Genomic DNA, 15,262 nt, shown 5'->3' with positions numbered 1-15,262 from the left:
CATAGCCATAGCATATCGGGTCTCATCCAAACAGCCTGCTTCCCCTTCCTCTGTGTGCCACCGTGTCTCACCACCAAGGGGAAATGATCAAATCCGCGAGCACCAGAGCTCATGTCAGAGGCAGTCCCGCTCTCCCCACAAGCGTGGACAATGTGCTGTCCGTTGGCTAGATCTGCACAGGGGTCTAGGTTTACTGCATGCATTGTCCTTTGTTGGTGCAGCAGTTTGTGCAAGGCTTTACTGTATTTACTGGTGATAAGAAACAACTGTCGACACGCCTATAATCCCAGCACTCAGGAGGCAGAGGCAGGTGGATCGTTGTGAGTTGGAGGCCAGCCTGGTCTACAAAGTGGGTCCGGGACAGCCAAGGCTACACAGAGAAACCCTGTCTTGAAAAAAAAAAAAGAAAGAAAGAAACAACTGTCAAAACTATGCGTTTCACTGGATGTGGTGGTGAATACTTTGAATTCAAGCACTCGGGAGGCAAAGGCGGATGGTTCTCCGTGAGTTCGAGGGCAGTCTGGTCTACATAGTGAAGTCTAGGACAGGCAGGCCTACATAAGGAAACCCTGTTTCAGACACAAAACAAACACAGGAATAGACGGGTTTTTCACACTGCGAGTTCAACATCATCATCTTTAGAGAAAACAAAGAATACAGAAAAGAAATCTTGGAGTCTGTTTGATAAGTAGCATGGGGGGGGGGGTATTTTCTTTAAAATAGGGCAATACAGCCTTAAGGGATGATGACGACTACGACGACGATTTTATTATTATAGACACAAGCTCACTAGTTATCCAGGTCAGCCTTGAACTTGCAATCTTCCTGCTTCAGGTTCCTAAGGAGCTAGGGCTACGAGAGTGCACCACCAGAACCAGCTAAGGGATTTGTAAACCGAATATGCTTGACTTTTCAAACCGCCCACCACTATCCTTCCAGATAGCCGGACACTGTCAGTTCATCCTCCCTAACTCCCCTCCATCCTTCCTCATCCCGTGCGCTTCAGATGGTCTAAAGAAAGCAAGCACACGTTTCTCTGCCAGCGCCAGAGTGCACAACGGCCTGCTTCATATTTCTAATGTGCAAATTACTGTGAAACTCTTCCATGTCAACTGCTGTTAAGTTAATGCAAGAAAGGAGTCACCGGCCCTGTCTTAGAGAACTTTTATGTGGAAAAACCCTGAGAGAGTAGAGAAGTGGTGGCTAACAGTGGATGTACTAGATAAGGAAGCGCTAAGCTATAAATAAACAAAAAACCCCAAAATGTACGGGGCCTACAGAGAAATCGGGCTCCAATCTAGCTTGCAGATTTGAAAACCTCCTCTACCTAGGAAACAGCACAAGCACAGACCCGCCGCGACCCAGGCCGGAAAGGGCGGCGGAAGAGGCGGGGCTTCTGGGTGACGCCACGAGCCCCTAAGCCTCTTGGCTTCCAGAGCGAACTGAGCGCGCGAGAATGGCGGTCCCTAGCGAAGTTCTGGGCCTCTTGGTCACGGAGCTGTACGACGTGCAGGCTTTTAAGTTCGGGAGCTTCGTGCTGAAGAGCGGTCTCTCCTCCCCAGTCTACATCGACCTCCGGGGCATCGTGTCGCGTCCGCGGCTTCTCAGTCAGGTACCAGCCCCGAGGGACAGGATGGAGCCGGGTAGCGGGAACAGAGACCAGGAGGTGGCGAGTGGGTGGGGTGGGGTGGCGGGAGTTGGGAGCAGCGAGGGAGAGCCACAGACTAGGCAGGCAAGGCCACCCTGCTGCTGGTCTGGAGAGTCTGTGGAGGAGCACGAAGGCCGGGAGTCGTCTGACTCTTTGGGACCTAGTTTCTTGACCGACCGGTGTCTACACGTGCGTTGCGGGAGTCAGGAAATCTTATGACCGGTGGCGAAGTCCTTGAGTAAATTCTGTGTACTTAGCCCCAAGAAAATGAGAATTAGGGAGGGAAGGAAAAAAAGAGGAGTGTAGTAATTAGTAGTTGGTCAAAGGACTCAATTTATAGTACATGACCAGTAGCAAGAAATTAAAGCCATATGGTGAACAGAAAAAAAAAAAGCAGATTTTTTTTTTTTTTTTTTTTTTTTTTTTTAAGAAAAGGTAAAGTGTACACATTGAGGTTTCTAACCTGGTGCTTCTAAATTTTGAGTGGGTTATGTATGAGTTACCGCAAAGTCAGCCGTGAGACGATGCTTTCCAGCATAACAAGCTGCCAGCTGAACTGCATATGGCACTTTGAGTAGAAGGGTGGATATGCTGCAAGTGTTGCCACCAAGTCCGTGTGAAAACTGAACACTGAAGTTTTTATTACATTGTGTGTGTGTCCCTTTCCATATCCGTATATGTTCAGGGCGCGTGTGGGCGTTAGTACACTTGCAAAGGTCAGAGGAAACTTGCCGAGTGTGTTCTCGCCCTCTAACATGAATGTTGAAGGGATTGAAGTCAGGTGGTCAGGCTAGGCAGAAAACAGCTTTACCAGATGAGCCAATTTGCCTGCCAGAACTGTTAAGAAAGCACTGGGGCTGGAAACAGGAGTAAAGGTCATCCCAGTCAGCTGCAGGGGCAGCTTGAGGCCAGCCTGGGCTGCGTGAGACCCTGTCTCAAGAGCAAACAAACTGAAAAGTTATAAGTCACGGTGGCCACCCTGTTGGCTAGCAGAACTGTAGACTAACTCTATCATTGCAAAGGTCTACCAAGAAGACAACGTACTCAGGTATGGTGGTGCACGCCTATAATTCCTGCGTTCAGGAAGCCGAAGCAGGAGAGTTGTGAATTTGGGGTTAATCTGGGCTAAACAGGAAGGCCCTGTTTCAAAAACAAAAAAACCCAAACACCCTTCCCTCCCCACCCCCATATACTCTTTAAATTCCTGTCACACACTTTAAGAAAGCTTTGCTTGTTAAATAGGCTGCAACCCTGATTGAGATGGCTTTTCACCGTCTAGAATCTCACTGTGATCAGGGATCTTTATAGGGTGTGTGCCAGCAGGGTAGATGAACCACCGTATTACCAAGAACTTCCTAATGAACACTTTAAAGAGGTTTGTGTGAACAGGGGCTTGGTATGTACACCCCCCCCCCACCCCAGAAAAGTGGTAGATTATATGCTTGCTTGTAACTTCCTAGTTATAACTGATAATTGACCAGTTGTGCGAACGCATAAGCAATTAGAGGGAGACTATGGTATTATCATACTAAAAAACAAGTTCCTGGGCTGGAGAGATGGCTCAGAGGAACACTGTCTGCTCTCCCAGAGGTCCTGAGTTAAATTCCCAGAAATCACATGGTGGCTCACAACCATCTATAATGAGATCTGGTGCAGGCACATATGCAGGCAGAACACTGTATATGTAATAAATAAATCTTTAAAACAAAAAACAAGTTCCCCAACTCTCCTCTTTGTTTGTTTTGTTTCTGTGTAGCCCCTGGCAGTCCTGGACTTGATTTGTAGACCAGGCTGGCCTCGAACTCACAGAGATCTGACTACCTCTGCCTCCTAAGTGCTGGGATTAAAGGCATGCACCACCATGCCCAGCCCAAATCTCTTCTTATACTCATGATTTGCAGTTTATGTTTCAGGTATATGCCCATGCCAAGGACAATGCAAAATAATCTCTAGCAGGCTTAAAACCATGAAGTGTATTTTAACTCTAAAATGTCAATTAATATACATCTTGGCTTAGCTATATGTAAAGAAGCATGGCAGATCAGTAAAAGCCTACAGGAAGAGATAGGTGTTGAAGTGTAATAGTTCTGTGGACATACTGGGGTGATAATATGTATTTGAAAAAACACAAAATTTCCAATTTTCATAGTCTACCTAGTCACAAGCATGTGTGTGTGGGGATGAGGGACAGACATATTACTGGGCATTGGATCCCAGGCTGTGAGTACACCAGGCAAAGTGCTCGGTCACTAACCTAACCCCGTACCTGCTTTCTCCCCACATTCATTTCAGATAATGATATTCTGGATGTGTCCATGATTTTAGTATTAGCAATTACACATTCTGCAACTTAAAATTAGTCACAAGCTTTTAAAAATACAGAAATAAGAAGCTAGACATGGGTAGTACATGCCTATAATCCCAGCACTTGGGGAGGCTGAGGCAGGAAAATCAACATGAGTTTGAGGCCAGTTTTGACAGTCAAACCAAGACAACAGAGCAACTCTCCCCACTCCCCAGGAGTAAGTGATAGATGTACAAAAATAAAATGTTTTAAAGAGCTAACCTGGTTTATGAAGCGCCTTTAAATTTTTGTTGTAAAATAAGGCAGTGTTGGGTGGGAGTATGCATTCTAACATTGAAATACGGTTGTTTTGGCCTGGTGTAGTGGTGCATGCCTTACATCCCAGCGCTCTGGAGGCAGAGGCAGGCGAATCTCTGAGTTCGAGGACAGCCTGGTCTACAAAGTGAGTCCAGGACAGCCAGGGCTACACAGAGAAAAACCCTGTCTTGGACATCCCCTGCCCTGTGAAAGAGATAAAATGTATTTCACACAACACCACAACAGGCTCTATACTTAGGCAAGTCTTCACTGAAGAAGACTTCTTTCAGAAAATAGAAACCGTGTGGGTCTAGAGATTGAAGGCATGGCGGAAGTCTGGAAAGCATCCTTGTCTTCTTCCTCACAGCTCACATTGCCCTCAGAGTAGTAGGTCCTGAACCTAGCGGAACAGGCTCATGGTGTTTTTATGTTTACATTGCCTGCTGGGTTTCAAGATTGTCAAGATGGGTCTAAATCAGTTGTTTAATATTTTCTTTCCTGAGTTTAGATATTCAAACCGTGAATTGTTATGAATAATCCACTTATATCTTAGGGTTTGATTTTAAAGTCTCCCAGGGGTTGTATTTCTTTCCACTTCTGTTGTTATGCTGCTGCATGACTCATGTAGCATTCTAAGTAGCAGTCATAATGGGACGTTGATGTGTTTGTTCCTCTTCTTACAGGTTGCAGACATTTTATTCCAAACTGCCAAAAATGCCGGGATCAGTTTCGACAGCGTGTGTGGAGTTCCTTACACAGCTTTGCCACTAGCTACAGTTATCTGTTCCACCAATCACATTCCCATGCTGATTAGAAGGAAGGAAACAAAGGATTATGGTAAAATAAAAATAGCATAAGCCTCTAGTTAATATGTAGCCCGTTAAGGTTTATTGTCTTTCAGGCCCTGACGTTTACCAGAGCTCTTGAGTGCTCTTGAGAGGCCTGTCATCTGTTCAGTTGTTGGCTCTTGCTGCAGAAGACCCTCCTGTACAGTCTGGGTCTGAAAGGCCGTTTGTTGACTGGGGAGTGGAAACAGAGTGCTTGGTGGATCCTGACCTCCGTAGCCCTTCCTTCATCAGCAGAGTGTTCTGGGAGAACATACTTCTGGGTGTATTTACATTTAGATGCATGCAGTCATGAGGAGCAAGATCACTCTTGTGAAACCACATAGACACCTTGGGAACAGTTTCTGGTGGGTGGGGTCCATGACACTAGAGTGTCAGCTGGGTTTGCTTTACAACCTGAAAATCGGTCTAAAAATACCAGGGCCCAGTTGTTGCTTAATGGTCCTGGAGAATTAATGAGAGTTTTGTTTATGTTGCTATGGTATGCTCTGTTTGTTTTTAAAAGATCTTTTAAGATAAACTATGAGGTATTTGGGATTTGCTTCTAAAAATTGTGAGAGGACAGTGAGCTAGTTCAACAGGTGGAGGAGCCTGCAGCTGACTGATGACCAGAGTTTGTTTGGGAAGGAGAGCTTTTACTACTGCAGGTTGCCCTTTGACCTCTCCACATGTGGCCACATACATAACATCGTGAGGGAAGGAAGGGATAAGGATACAGATACTGCCATGAGTTGCTGAGTGGTGAGTTTGGCCTTACAATATTTTGAGGCTAAAAGTAAATTATCTCCCCACAAGGAGCATGGTTCTGTTTCCTTGTGTTTTCACAAATATTCGCGAAACTCTTTATTTAATAATATCAGTGTGCCTGCAAGTAGTCTGTCTGAATTTAGCCTAAGAAGATTTATTTACGATAGGGAAAGACGAAAGTTGATTTTTAGGCTGGAGAGATGGCTCAGAGGTTAAGAGCACTGACTGCTCTTCCAGAGGTCCTGAGTTCAATTTCCAGCAACCACATGGTGGCTCACACCATCCATAATGAGATCTGGTGACTTCTGGCCTGTAGATGTGCTTGCAGACAGAGCGCTGTTAAATATATGTTGATTCCTACAGTAAACCCCCTTTTGAAACCTAAAATGTCCACCTATTTTGTTTCAAAATAATAGAATAGTCAGTATATAAAATGTAAAATTGAGTCTCAAGAAATGAATATGAAGTCTAGAGCCTGGGTTACTTACATTTTGTAGATTATAATGGGGCCTAAGGGTAGAGAAGTCATGCTGTTATGGTGATTATAGTTATGGCATCCACAAAGTTGTGAAATGTTTCCCGTCTGATTCAGTTTCTGTGTATGAGTGTTGCCTGCATTTCTGTATGTGTGCCATATTTGTGTACTGCTGCATTTCTGTATGTGTACCATATGTGTGCAGTGCTGCATTTCTGTATGTGTGCCATATGTGTGTAGTGCTGCATTTCTGTATGTGTGCCATATGTGTGCAGTGCTGCATTTCTGTATGTGTGCCATATGTGTGCAGTGCTGCATTTCTGTATGTGTGCCATATGTGTGCAGTGCTGCATTTCTGTATGTGTACCATATGTGTGCAGTGCTGCATTTCTGTATGTGTACCATATGTGTGCAGTGCTGCATTTCTGTATGTGTGCCATATGTGTGCAGTGCTGCATTTCTGTATGTGTACCATATGTGTGCAGTGCTGCATTTCTGTATGTGTACCATATGTGTGCAGTGCTGCATTTCTGTATGTGTGCCATCTGTGTGCAGTGCTGCATTTCTGTATGCGTGCCATATGTGTGCAGTGCTGCATTTCTGTATGCGTGCCATATGTGTGCAGTGCTGCATTTCTGTATGTGTGCCATATGTGTGCAGTGCTGCATTTCTGTATGTGTGCCATATGTGTGCAGTGCTGCATTTCTGTATGTGTGCCATATGTGTGCAGTGCTGCATTTCTGTATGCGTGCCATATGTGTGCAGTGCTGCATTTCTGTATGTGTGCCATATGTGTGCAGTGCTGCATTTCTGTATGCGTGCCATATGTGTGCAGTGCTGCATTTCTGTATGCGTGCCATATGTGTGCAGTGCTGCATTTCTGTATGCGTGCCATATGTGTGCAGTGCTGCATTTCTGTATGTGTGCCATATGTGTGCAGTGCTGCATTTCTGTATGTGTGCCATATGTGTGCAGTGCTGGCAGAGGCTAGAAGAGGGCATTAGAGTCCCTGGACCTGTAGTTATATAGGTAGTTGTGAGTTACCATGCAAACTGAGCCTGGTTCTCTGCAGGAGCAGCCAGTGCTCTTCGCCACTGACCCACCTCCCTAGCTCCTACTCTGTTTGAATCAGGTTCTCACTGTAGGTCCCTGGGTGGCCTGCATGGCCTAGGCCCATTGTAAGGCTCCGGCGGCCCTCCTGTTGTAGCCTCCAAACACTCGGACAACAGGCAGTGCCACACCGGCCTTTACATGGCTTTTGTTGTTTGGGGTGTTTTATTGTTTTTGTTCTTGTTTTCTCTGTGTGGCCCTGGCTGTCCTGGACTCGCTTTGTAGACCAGGCTGGCCTTGAACTCACAGAGATTCACCTGCCTCTGCATGAGTGATGAGTTGGTCACGGGTGATAAATTTGTAATCAACATTGATGGGAAAGGAATTTTATTGATGGGTCTGGCTTATTCTGTTTTTCATTACTGTTTACTTGATCTTGCTTTAAGAAATTGCACGTTTGTTCACACACAGAACAATGAGTTTTTACTTACAATATGAAATAATTTGTTTTACTATAACTTCATTTATAATTGACAATTTGGAGATACAGAGGATACATTGAATAATCAACAGGTGGCTTCAAAGTAAATGATCATAAATAAGATTTCAATAATCTTAAGTCTTGGTAAGTACATAGCAAGTGTAGACTCAAGATACATCTTGAGTTAACTGAAACATTTTATGTATTTTTTTTTTTTCAAGAGAAGCTTTTCTTTTCTAGGTACCAAGCGTCTTGTAGAAGGGGAGATTAATCCGGGCCAAACCTGTCTGATCATTGAGGATGTCGTCACCAGCGGGGCCAGTGTTTTGGAAACTGTTGAAGTTCTTCAGAAGGAGGGCCTGAAGGTGACTGACGCCATAGTCCTGTTAGACCGAGAGCAGGGAGGCAGGGCCACGTTGCAGGCTCACGGAATCCGTCTCCACCCAGTGTGCACGTTGTCCAAAATGCTGGAGATCCTCGAGCAGCAGGAAAAGATTGATGCAGAGATGGTGGGGAGAGTGAAGAGGTTCATTCAGGAGAATGTTTTCCCAGCAGCTAATCATAATGGCCTTCCCCCTCCTGAGAAGAAAGCATGCAAAGAACTCAGCTTTGGGGCGCGAGCAGAGCTCCCTGGGATCCACCCACTGGCCTCAAGACTTCTCAGGCTTATGCAAAAGAAGGAGAGCAACCTGTGTCTGTCTGCGGATGTTTCAGAGGCCAGGGAGCTGCTGCAGCTGGCAGACGCCTTGGGGCCCAGCATCTGCATGCTCAAAACGCATGTTGACATTGTAAATGATTTTACCCTGGATGTGATGGAGGAGCTGACAGCTCTGGCAAAGCGCCATGAGTTCTTAATATTTGAAGACAGGAAATTTGCAGATATAGGAAACACAGTAAAAAAGCAGTATGAAGGTAAGTGCATTCAGAAGCCCAGCTGGCCAAGAGGGGAAAGTGTAGTATTGTTTCTTTCAGTGAAAGTCGGCAGTAAACAAACTGGCAGGCACTGAAGTGAAGCCTTTGCCATTGTTTCTGTCCCTCTCTCAGCTTTGTTCATGCTGCTCTTTGTTGACTTGGATCTCAGGTAGGGAATTCACACATCATTCTTACCCCTGGGATTGAACTCCCTTCTGTAGCTGGCCTGGGCAATACACCTGCTCCTGGGAGTACAGAGTTGAGCTCTATTTAACCATCTTGGACTGAGGTCTCTGTCAATTAATTCCCTTAAAGAAAACGGGCGAGCTGCTAGCAGAGGGGTGCAAGAGTTCTATGGAGGCAAAACAAAATGTGTTGGCCCTCCCCGACTGCAAATTACCAACATAGGAAAGGTTAAAAAAGAAGTATAGTGATATTTTTAGCAGAATAATGTGTTGATGTGCTTTTTTATATCAGACAGGCAAAGCAGCCTACAAGTGGCCTGAGAAATGCTTAAACAAGTGGCCGCCAGGCATGGTGGCGCATGCCTTTAATCCCAGCACTCGGGAGGCAGAGGCGGGTGGTTCAATGCAAGTTCGAGGCCAGCCTGGTCTACAAAGTGAGTCCAGGACAGCCAGTCACACAGAAATACCCTTTCTCCAAAAAACAAGTGGCCATAGTCTATACTGTGTGTGTCCGGTGCTTTTCACTAGTGTAGAGCAGAGATGTAGCCACATGCTTTAAGTACATGCCCAACCCTAATCCCTTTCCTTCAGGTAGAACTGTCTGCTTCCTCATGGACCAATGCTGTCCTCCTACCAGGACTACATTGCTTACCTTAGTGGGGCTCACTGGCTGAACTCTTTAGACTTCTGTAAACATCTGCATTTTACTGACTATTCAAAATGGATACTGTTGCCTATTAAGATTGGGACAGCCAGGCAGGCACTGTGGCGTACGCCAGTAATCCCAGCACTTGGGAGGCAGAGGCAGATAGATCTCTATGCGTTTGAGGCCAGCCTGGTCTACAAAGTAAGTCCAGGACAGCCAGGGCTACACAGGGAAACCCTGTCTTGAAAAACAACAACAAAGATTGGGACAGCCAAGAAACCTATAAAGTTGCTGAAAGATTTCTATAAGGTGAAAAATCTGTCGTCTTCAGGATGTCACAATGCTTTGGCTCTGAACATCCAGCTTGATAGGAGCCCCTCTCTAATGGCATCAGCTTTATTGGTGGTGTCAGTCCTGATGAGCCAAGTACAGCGGTTTTGTGAGAATTTCTCCTCACTCACTGACCTTACCTAGCTACCAGATATTTGACTCTTTTACTAAAAGATCATTTCATACCATGGTTTGTTGGGCAAAAGGTTATATAGATTTGTGTTTGAAAATTGGCAAATCTTTTTTTAAAATTCTTCCTCAGGTGGCATCTTTAAAATCGCTTCCTGGGCAGATCTAGTAAATGCCCATGTGGTGCCAGGCTCAGGAGTTGTGAAAGGCTTGCAGGAAGTGGGCCAGCCTTTACACCGTGCTTGCCTGCTCATTGCAGAAATGAGCTCTGCTGGCTCCTTGGCCACTGGAAACTACACCAAAGCAGCAGTAAGTGCTGGGGTGAGCGTGGAGGGCATTTGTTCTGTGTGTTCTAAGGCAAGAAAATACCTTCAGCTGACGCCTGTGGGAGCCATAGCCTCACCTCGTGCCCCTCCTCAACTCAGCTATTCTGACAGTTTATTGACCCCAGTTGAACTCTCTGATCTTGCAGCAAGTGAAGGGTTTGAACTGCACCTCCAGGTCTTTAAGATAATATTCCTACACTTGACTTCGCATCTTGAGGCAAAACCCAAGATAAAGGTTGAATTTTAAGTTGCTCTTCACATTTTCCTATGGCAAATTTTATAGTTGGATAATCATCTATAAACTGTATTTATAGATACTTAAAGAACACCGTAACACTTTTTGTATGGTGCTTTGCCTGCATGTCTGTCTGTACCACATGTGTTCCTGGTTCCCACAGCAGCCAGTAGAGGGCAATTGGATTCACTGGAACTGAGGTTACAGATGGTTGTGAGCCACCATGTGGGTGTTGGGAATTGAACTTGGGTCTTCTAGAAAATCAAGCAGTGCTCTTAACTGCTAACCCATCTATCTAACCCTCTGTGGTAAATTTAAAACCTCAACCTGAATGGACCATAAATACTGGCTTCCCAGGTCTCAGAAGCAAACTGTCTGGGGGTGAGGCCTGGCTCGGGAACCAGCTGTCCCTGGTGTGGGGGCTGGTAGCAAGTCTGACATGTGCCTGTGAGGAAACAGTATCAGAGCCAGGAGGCCAGGGGAGAGCAGGTGCTTGGAAGAGTGTTGAGTAGCTCCTGAAGACGCAGCTATTTTATCTATATGATACACACCTCAAATCCTTCTCGGAAGGAGGTGAGTTATCAGGCATTGACAAGTAAGAACTGTGCAGTATCTTGTGTGTCAGAGTTCTGATCTTTTCTAGCATGGTTCCTTGGAGGAAGGGGCCATTCAGGGCCTTAGTGATTTAGTGTAGGCAACTGTATGATCAGGATGGCCTGTTTGAGTTAGCAAATGTCTCTGTAATAGAGCATTTTACTTGGGCTGACTTTTCTGTGTCCTTGTAACGCTGCCTGTCATGTCTCATTTAGGTTGGGATGGCTGAGGAGCACTGTGAATTTGTCATTGGCTTTATTTCTGGCTCCCGAGTAAGCATGAAACCAGAGTTTCTTCACTTCACCCCAGGAGTTCAATTAGAAACAGGAGGTAAGTGTGCTCACTAGCTGTGGCTCTTCAAACTTGCTTCCTATCCGTGTCAGAGTAGCACACTGTATGTTGTGACAACTAGAAGAGCAGTTCTCAACCTGTGGTTCACATACAGTTCATGACTAGCAAACTTACAGCTATGAAGTTAGCAATGAAATAATTTTAGGGTTGGGGTTCACCATTAGAGCATTAGGAAGGTCGAGAACCACCAATTTAGAACAATGACTGGGCCCTTGACCTGGTGATAACATGCACTGTATCTATATGACTTTTAGATTGCAGTTTAACTTTAGGATAAGAATTTAAAAGGCTACTTGGATTTTTCCAGAAACTTTTGAGATAGGGCCTGGACCTTGGAGAGATTTGCTTAAACTCTGCCTCCCAAATGTTGGGGCTAAAGTCATGTGCTGCCATGCTGTCCAGAAACCTGGTATTTTAGGTTAGCATTTCCTATTTGGTACTCTGACTGCCACCCACCCAAAGAAAGCATCCTGTGTTCCAGCAGGAAAACCCTTGGCTAAACAGAGGATTGTCAGCAACTATGTGCCAGTGCCTGGCTGTGGTTCTTAAACTTGGGAGCAAGCCATAAAGATGGGCACGGATGTAGTTCTAGGCAGAGTGCTTAGCCAACATGCGGCTCTGGGTTTAGATCCCAGTACCTCTTCCCTGCCCGCCAACAGAAGTGCAGCTGTAGGGACCGGGTAAACGGGGCACTTTGAAGGAGGTAGTGGTACAGTGGTTATTGTGTCTACTGAGTTATTTCTAACTCAGTCCAAATCAGAAGGTCTTTGAAGGTGAGGACTCTTTGGAGAACTCCGGTTCCTCGGCTCTGTCTAGATGACAGAAGTGAAGGAGTGGATACTATGCAAGATGCATGTCAGGGTTTGAAAGTACCGATCTTTCAAGCACGGGACGATTAGGATTATTTTATATACTATTTGCCACATTGGAGAAAAGCACTGCCTTTTGGAGGTAAACAGTCTCAGTTTTTATACAGTCTAAGTGATCTTTGAAGTCAGCAACACTCAAGTAACTTTTTAAACTCTACAGTTGAAAAGATTAGGGTTTGGGCTAGAGAGAAGGCTGGGAGGTTAAGAGCACTGGCTGTTCTTCCAAAGGTCCTGAGTTCAATTCCCAGCAACCACATGGTGGCTCACAATCATCTATAATGTGATTTAATGTCTTCCTCTGGCATTCAGGTGTACAAGCAGGCAGAACGCTGTATATACATAATAATAAATCTAAAAAAAAAGATTTGGGTTCTGAGCCTTTACATCTATACATCACGTGTTTGTTTTAGACAGGATCTCTCTATTTTGTCCTGGAACTCTAAGTACACCAGACTGGCCATGATCTCAGAGATCCTCCTACCTCTGCCTCCCTATTGCTGGGATTAAAGGTGTGCGCCACACCACCCGGCTTTTTTCCTTGTGTAGCAGCATAGGCTGGCCTCAAACTCATGAGTGTATATGCCACCATTCCCAGTTGACTAAAGTGGGGTCTTGCATGTGCTAGGCAGGTTCTCTAATACTGAGCCCCAACACTAAACTACTAATTTTTATTTTTAATTAAATGCATAAATTTACTTGAGACAACAGCTGATGTATCACTTATTTCAATAGGAAATATCCTTGAAGGGGAATAGTAAACTTAATCTCATTTTCATTCATTCATTCATTCATTCATTCATTCATTCATATTTATTTATTTATTTATTTATTTATTGCATATGACTGCTTTATCTGCAGAAGAGGGCACCAGATCCCATTATAGATGGTTGTAAGCTACCATGTGGTTGCTGAGAATTGAACTCAGGACCTCTGGAAGAGCAGGCAGCACTCTTAACCACTGAGTCATCTCTCCAGCCCCCTAATCTCATTTTCTTAATCTGTAAAATGTAGAGGTTTATACTGACCTTAAAATAGTGTGAGGCATGAGGATGGCCTGAATGTTATGTCTAGCATAGTGCCTCGGCACGAAGCAAGCTGCATCCGACTGCTAAGTAAGGCCCTGCAATTCTTTCACTAGGTAGCACATTAGGGCCTGGGCTTTACAAATTGAAAGCATCAAAACCCACTTAACATAATGTTTGTAGGACAACAGAGATTAATAAAAAGCAGTCATTTATCTAGGGATCGTGGCACTAGGGAGGCAGGCAGATTTCTGAGTTCAAAGCCAGCTTTAACATTGTCTCCAAAACCAAAGGGCTAGGGTCTGAGGATTTGGTGGGAGTATAGCAGAAAGTACATGCTCTGGACTCCCCCTAATACCTCTGGCTGATGCAGTGAGTCCTGCACCTTCTGTGTGCCCACAGCTTCCTGGGTTTGCATGATGTTAAACAGCTTTTGTTTCTCTACAGGAGATCACCTTGGCCAACAGTACAATAGTCCCCAAGAAGTGGTTGGCAAGCGGGGTTCTGATGTCATCATTGTAGGCCGGGGAATCCTTGCAGCAGCTAACCGCCTGGAAGCAGCTGAGATGTACAGAAAGGCAGCTTGGGAAGCTTACTTGAGTAGGCTGTCTGTTTAATGAGAAGTCACCGGCTTCAAAGCTACAGTGCACAGTGCTCAGGGTCTTGCACAAGGCCAGTGAGACGGACTCTACAGCCATCATGTCATGGTCTTTAACTGGTAATCACTGCTTTGTATTAAAATGAGCTATTTTTAAGGCTTGCTCTCATTAGTGTTTGTGTGGCAGCTGCTGCGTCTCTGCTCTCTGGGCTACACTCCTCAATTCTTTCATGGCAGGGGACTCAGTCACAGCTAGTGTTGCCATGAGCTTGGTCCTTAAGTGGAGCGTGAGTTCTGGTTCTCAGCAACCAGCGTAGAAAGTCAGTCCCAGCTTCCTTTCGCCTTACCTGGATGGCAGGCCGCTGCATCTGAGAACGTGTTGCTACCAGTTTCCCACTGTCATTAACGTGTTTGCTAATGGGCTGGAGGCTCATAATGAGTGGCTCAGTGGTTATGAGCACTGTCGCACTAATGGAAGACCAACCCTCACATGGTGACTCACAACCATCTGTAACTCCAATTCCACGGTATCCAATTTCCTCTTGTAGCTGCCTGGGGCTACATGCATGTGGTATATACACATATTAAATATATATATATACATACATGCATAACTATTTTTAGGTAGTCTTTGTCAGTGCTAAAAGGGAGAATGTTAATATAGAAGTGTTTGCTCACAGATGAGAAATGGGCAGCTCCAGCAGTATGATCAGAACTTAGCTGTACCCATTGCACGCAGAATTCACAGCCCCCATTAACTTGAACCTTTCCCCCTTTGGGTCACATGTTTACCAAGCAAAACACTCTCTCCTGGTTTCTACTCTGTACATATCACCTGCAGAGCCTCAAGTTCTTACTCCTTTAACATTCAGATACCTGTGTGTAAATAGTTCAGGTGAGTGTCAGATGGTCTAAGTGAGTCTATATAACCATGTAACCACTGGGCGCGGTGGCACACGCCTTTAATCCCAACACTCGGAGGCAGAGGCAGGCGGATCTCTGAGTTTGAGGCCAGTCTGGTCTACAAAGTGAGTCCAACACAGCCAAGGCTACACAGAGAAACCCTATCTCAAAACAACCATGTAGCCGGGCTTGGTGGCGCACGCCTTTAATCCTAGCTCTTGGGAGGCAGAGACAGGCAGATCGTTGTGAGTTTGAGGCCAGCCTGGTCTACAAAGCAAGTCCAGGACAGCCAAAGCTACACAGAGAGACCTTGT

At 45.4% G+C, this 15,262-nt stretch overlaps 1 protein-coding gene across 1 annotated transcript; it reads left to right on the top strand.

The window, feature by feature from the left end:
- The first annotated feature begins 1,398 nt into the window (after positions 1 to 1,398).
- On the top strand, positions 1,399 to 14,181 carry Umps (uridine monophosphate synthetase). Its single transcript, XM_051149833.1, has 6 exons — positions 1,399 to 1,612; positions 4,934 to 5,087; positions 8,089 to 8,760; positions 10,184 to 10,359; positions 11,421 to 11,535; positions 13,895 to 14,181. The coding sequence occupies exons 1-6, from the start codon at positions 1,457 to 1,459 to the stop codon at positions 14,062 to 14,064; spliced, it is 1,443 nt and encodes a 480-aa protein (XP_051005790.1). The 5' UTR covers positions 1,399 to 1,456; the 3' UTR covers positions 14,065 to 14,181.
- Positions 14,182 to 15,262: the final 1,081 nt, after the last annotated feature.

The sequence above is a fragment of the Acomys russatus genome, chromosome 8 (assembly GCF_903995435.1).
Source record: "Acomys russatus chromosome 8, mAcoRus1.1, whole genome shotgun sequence".
Lineage (NCBI taxonomy): Eukaryota > Metazoa > Chordata > Mammalia > Rodentia > Muridae > Acomys > Acomys russatus.
This window is presented reverse-complemented; position numbering and strand designations above follow the sequence as displayed.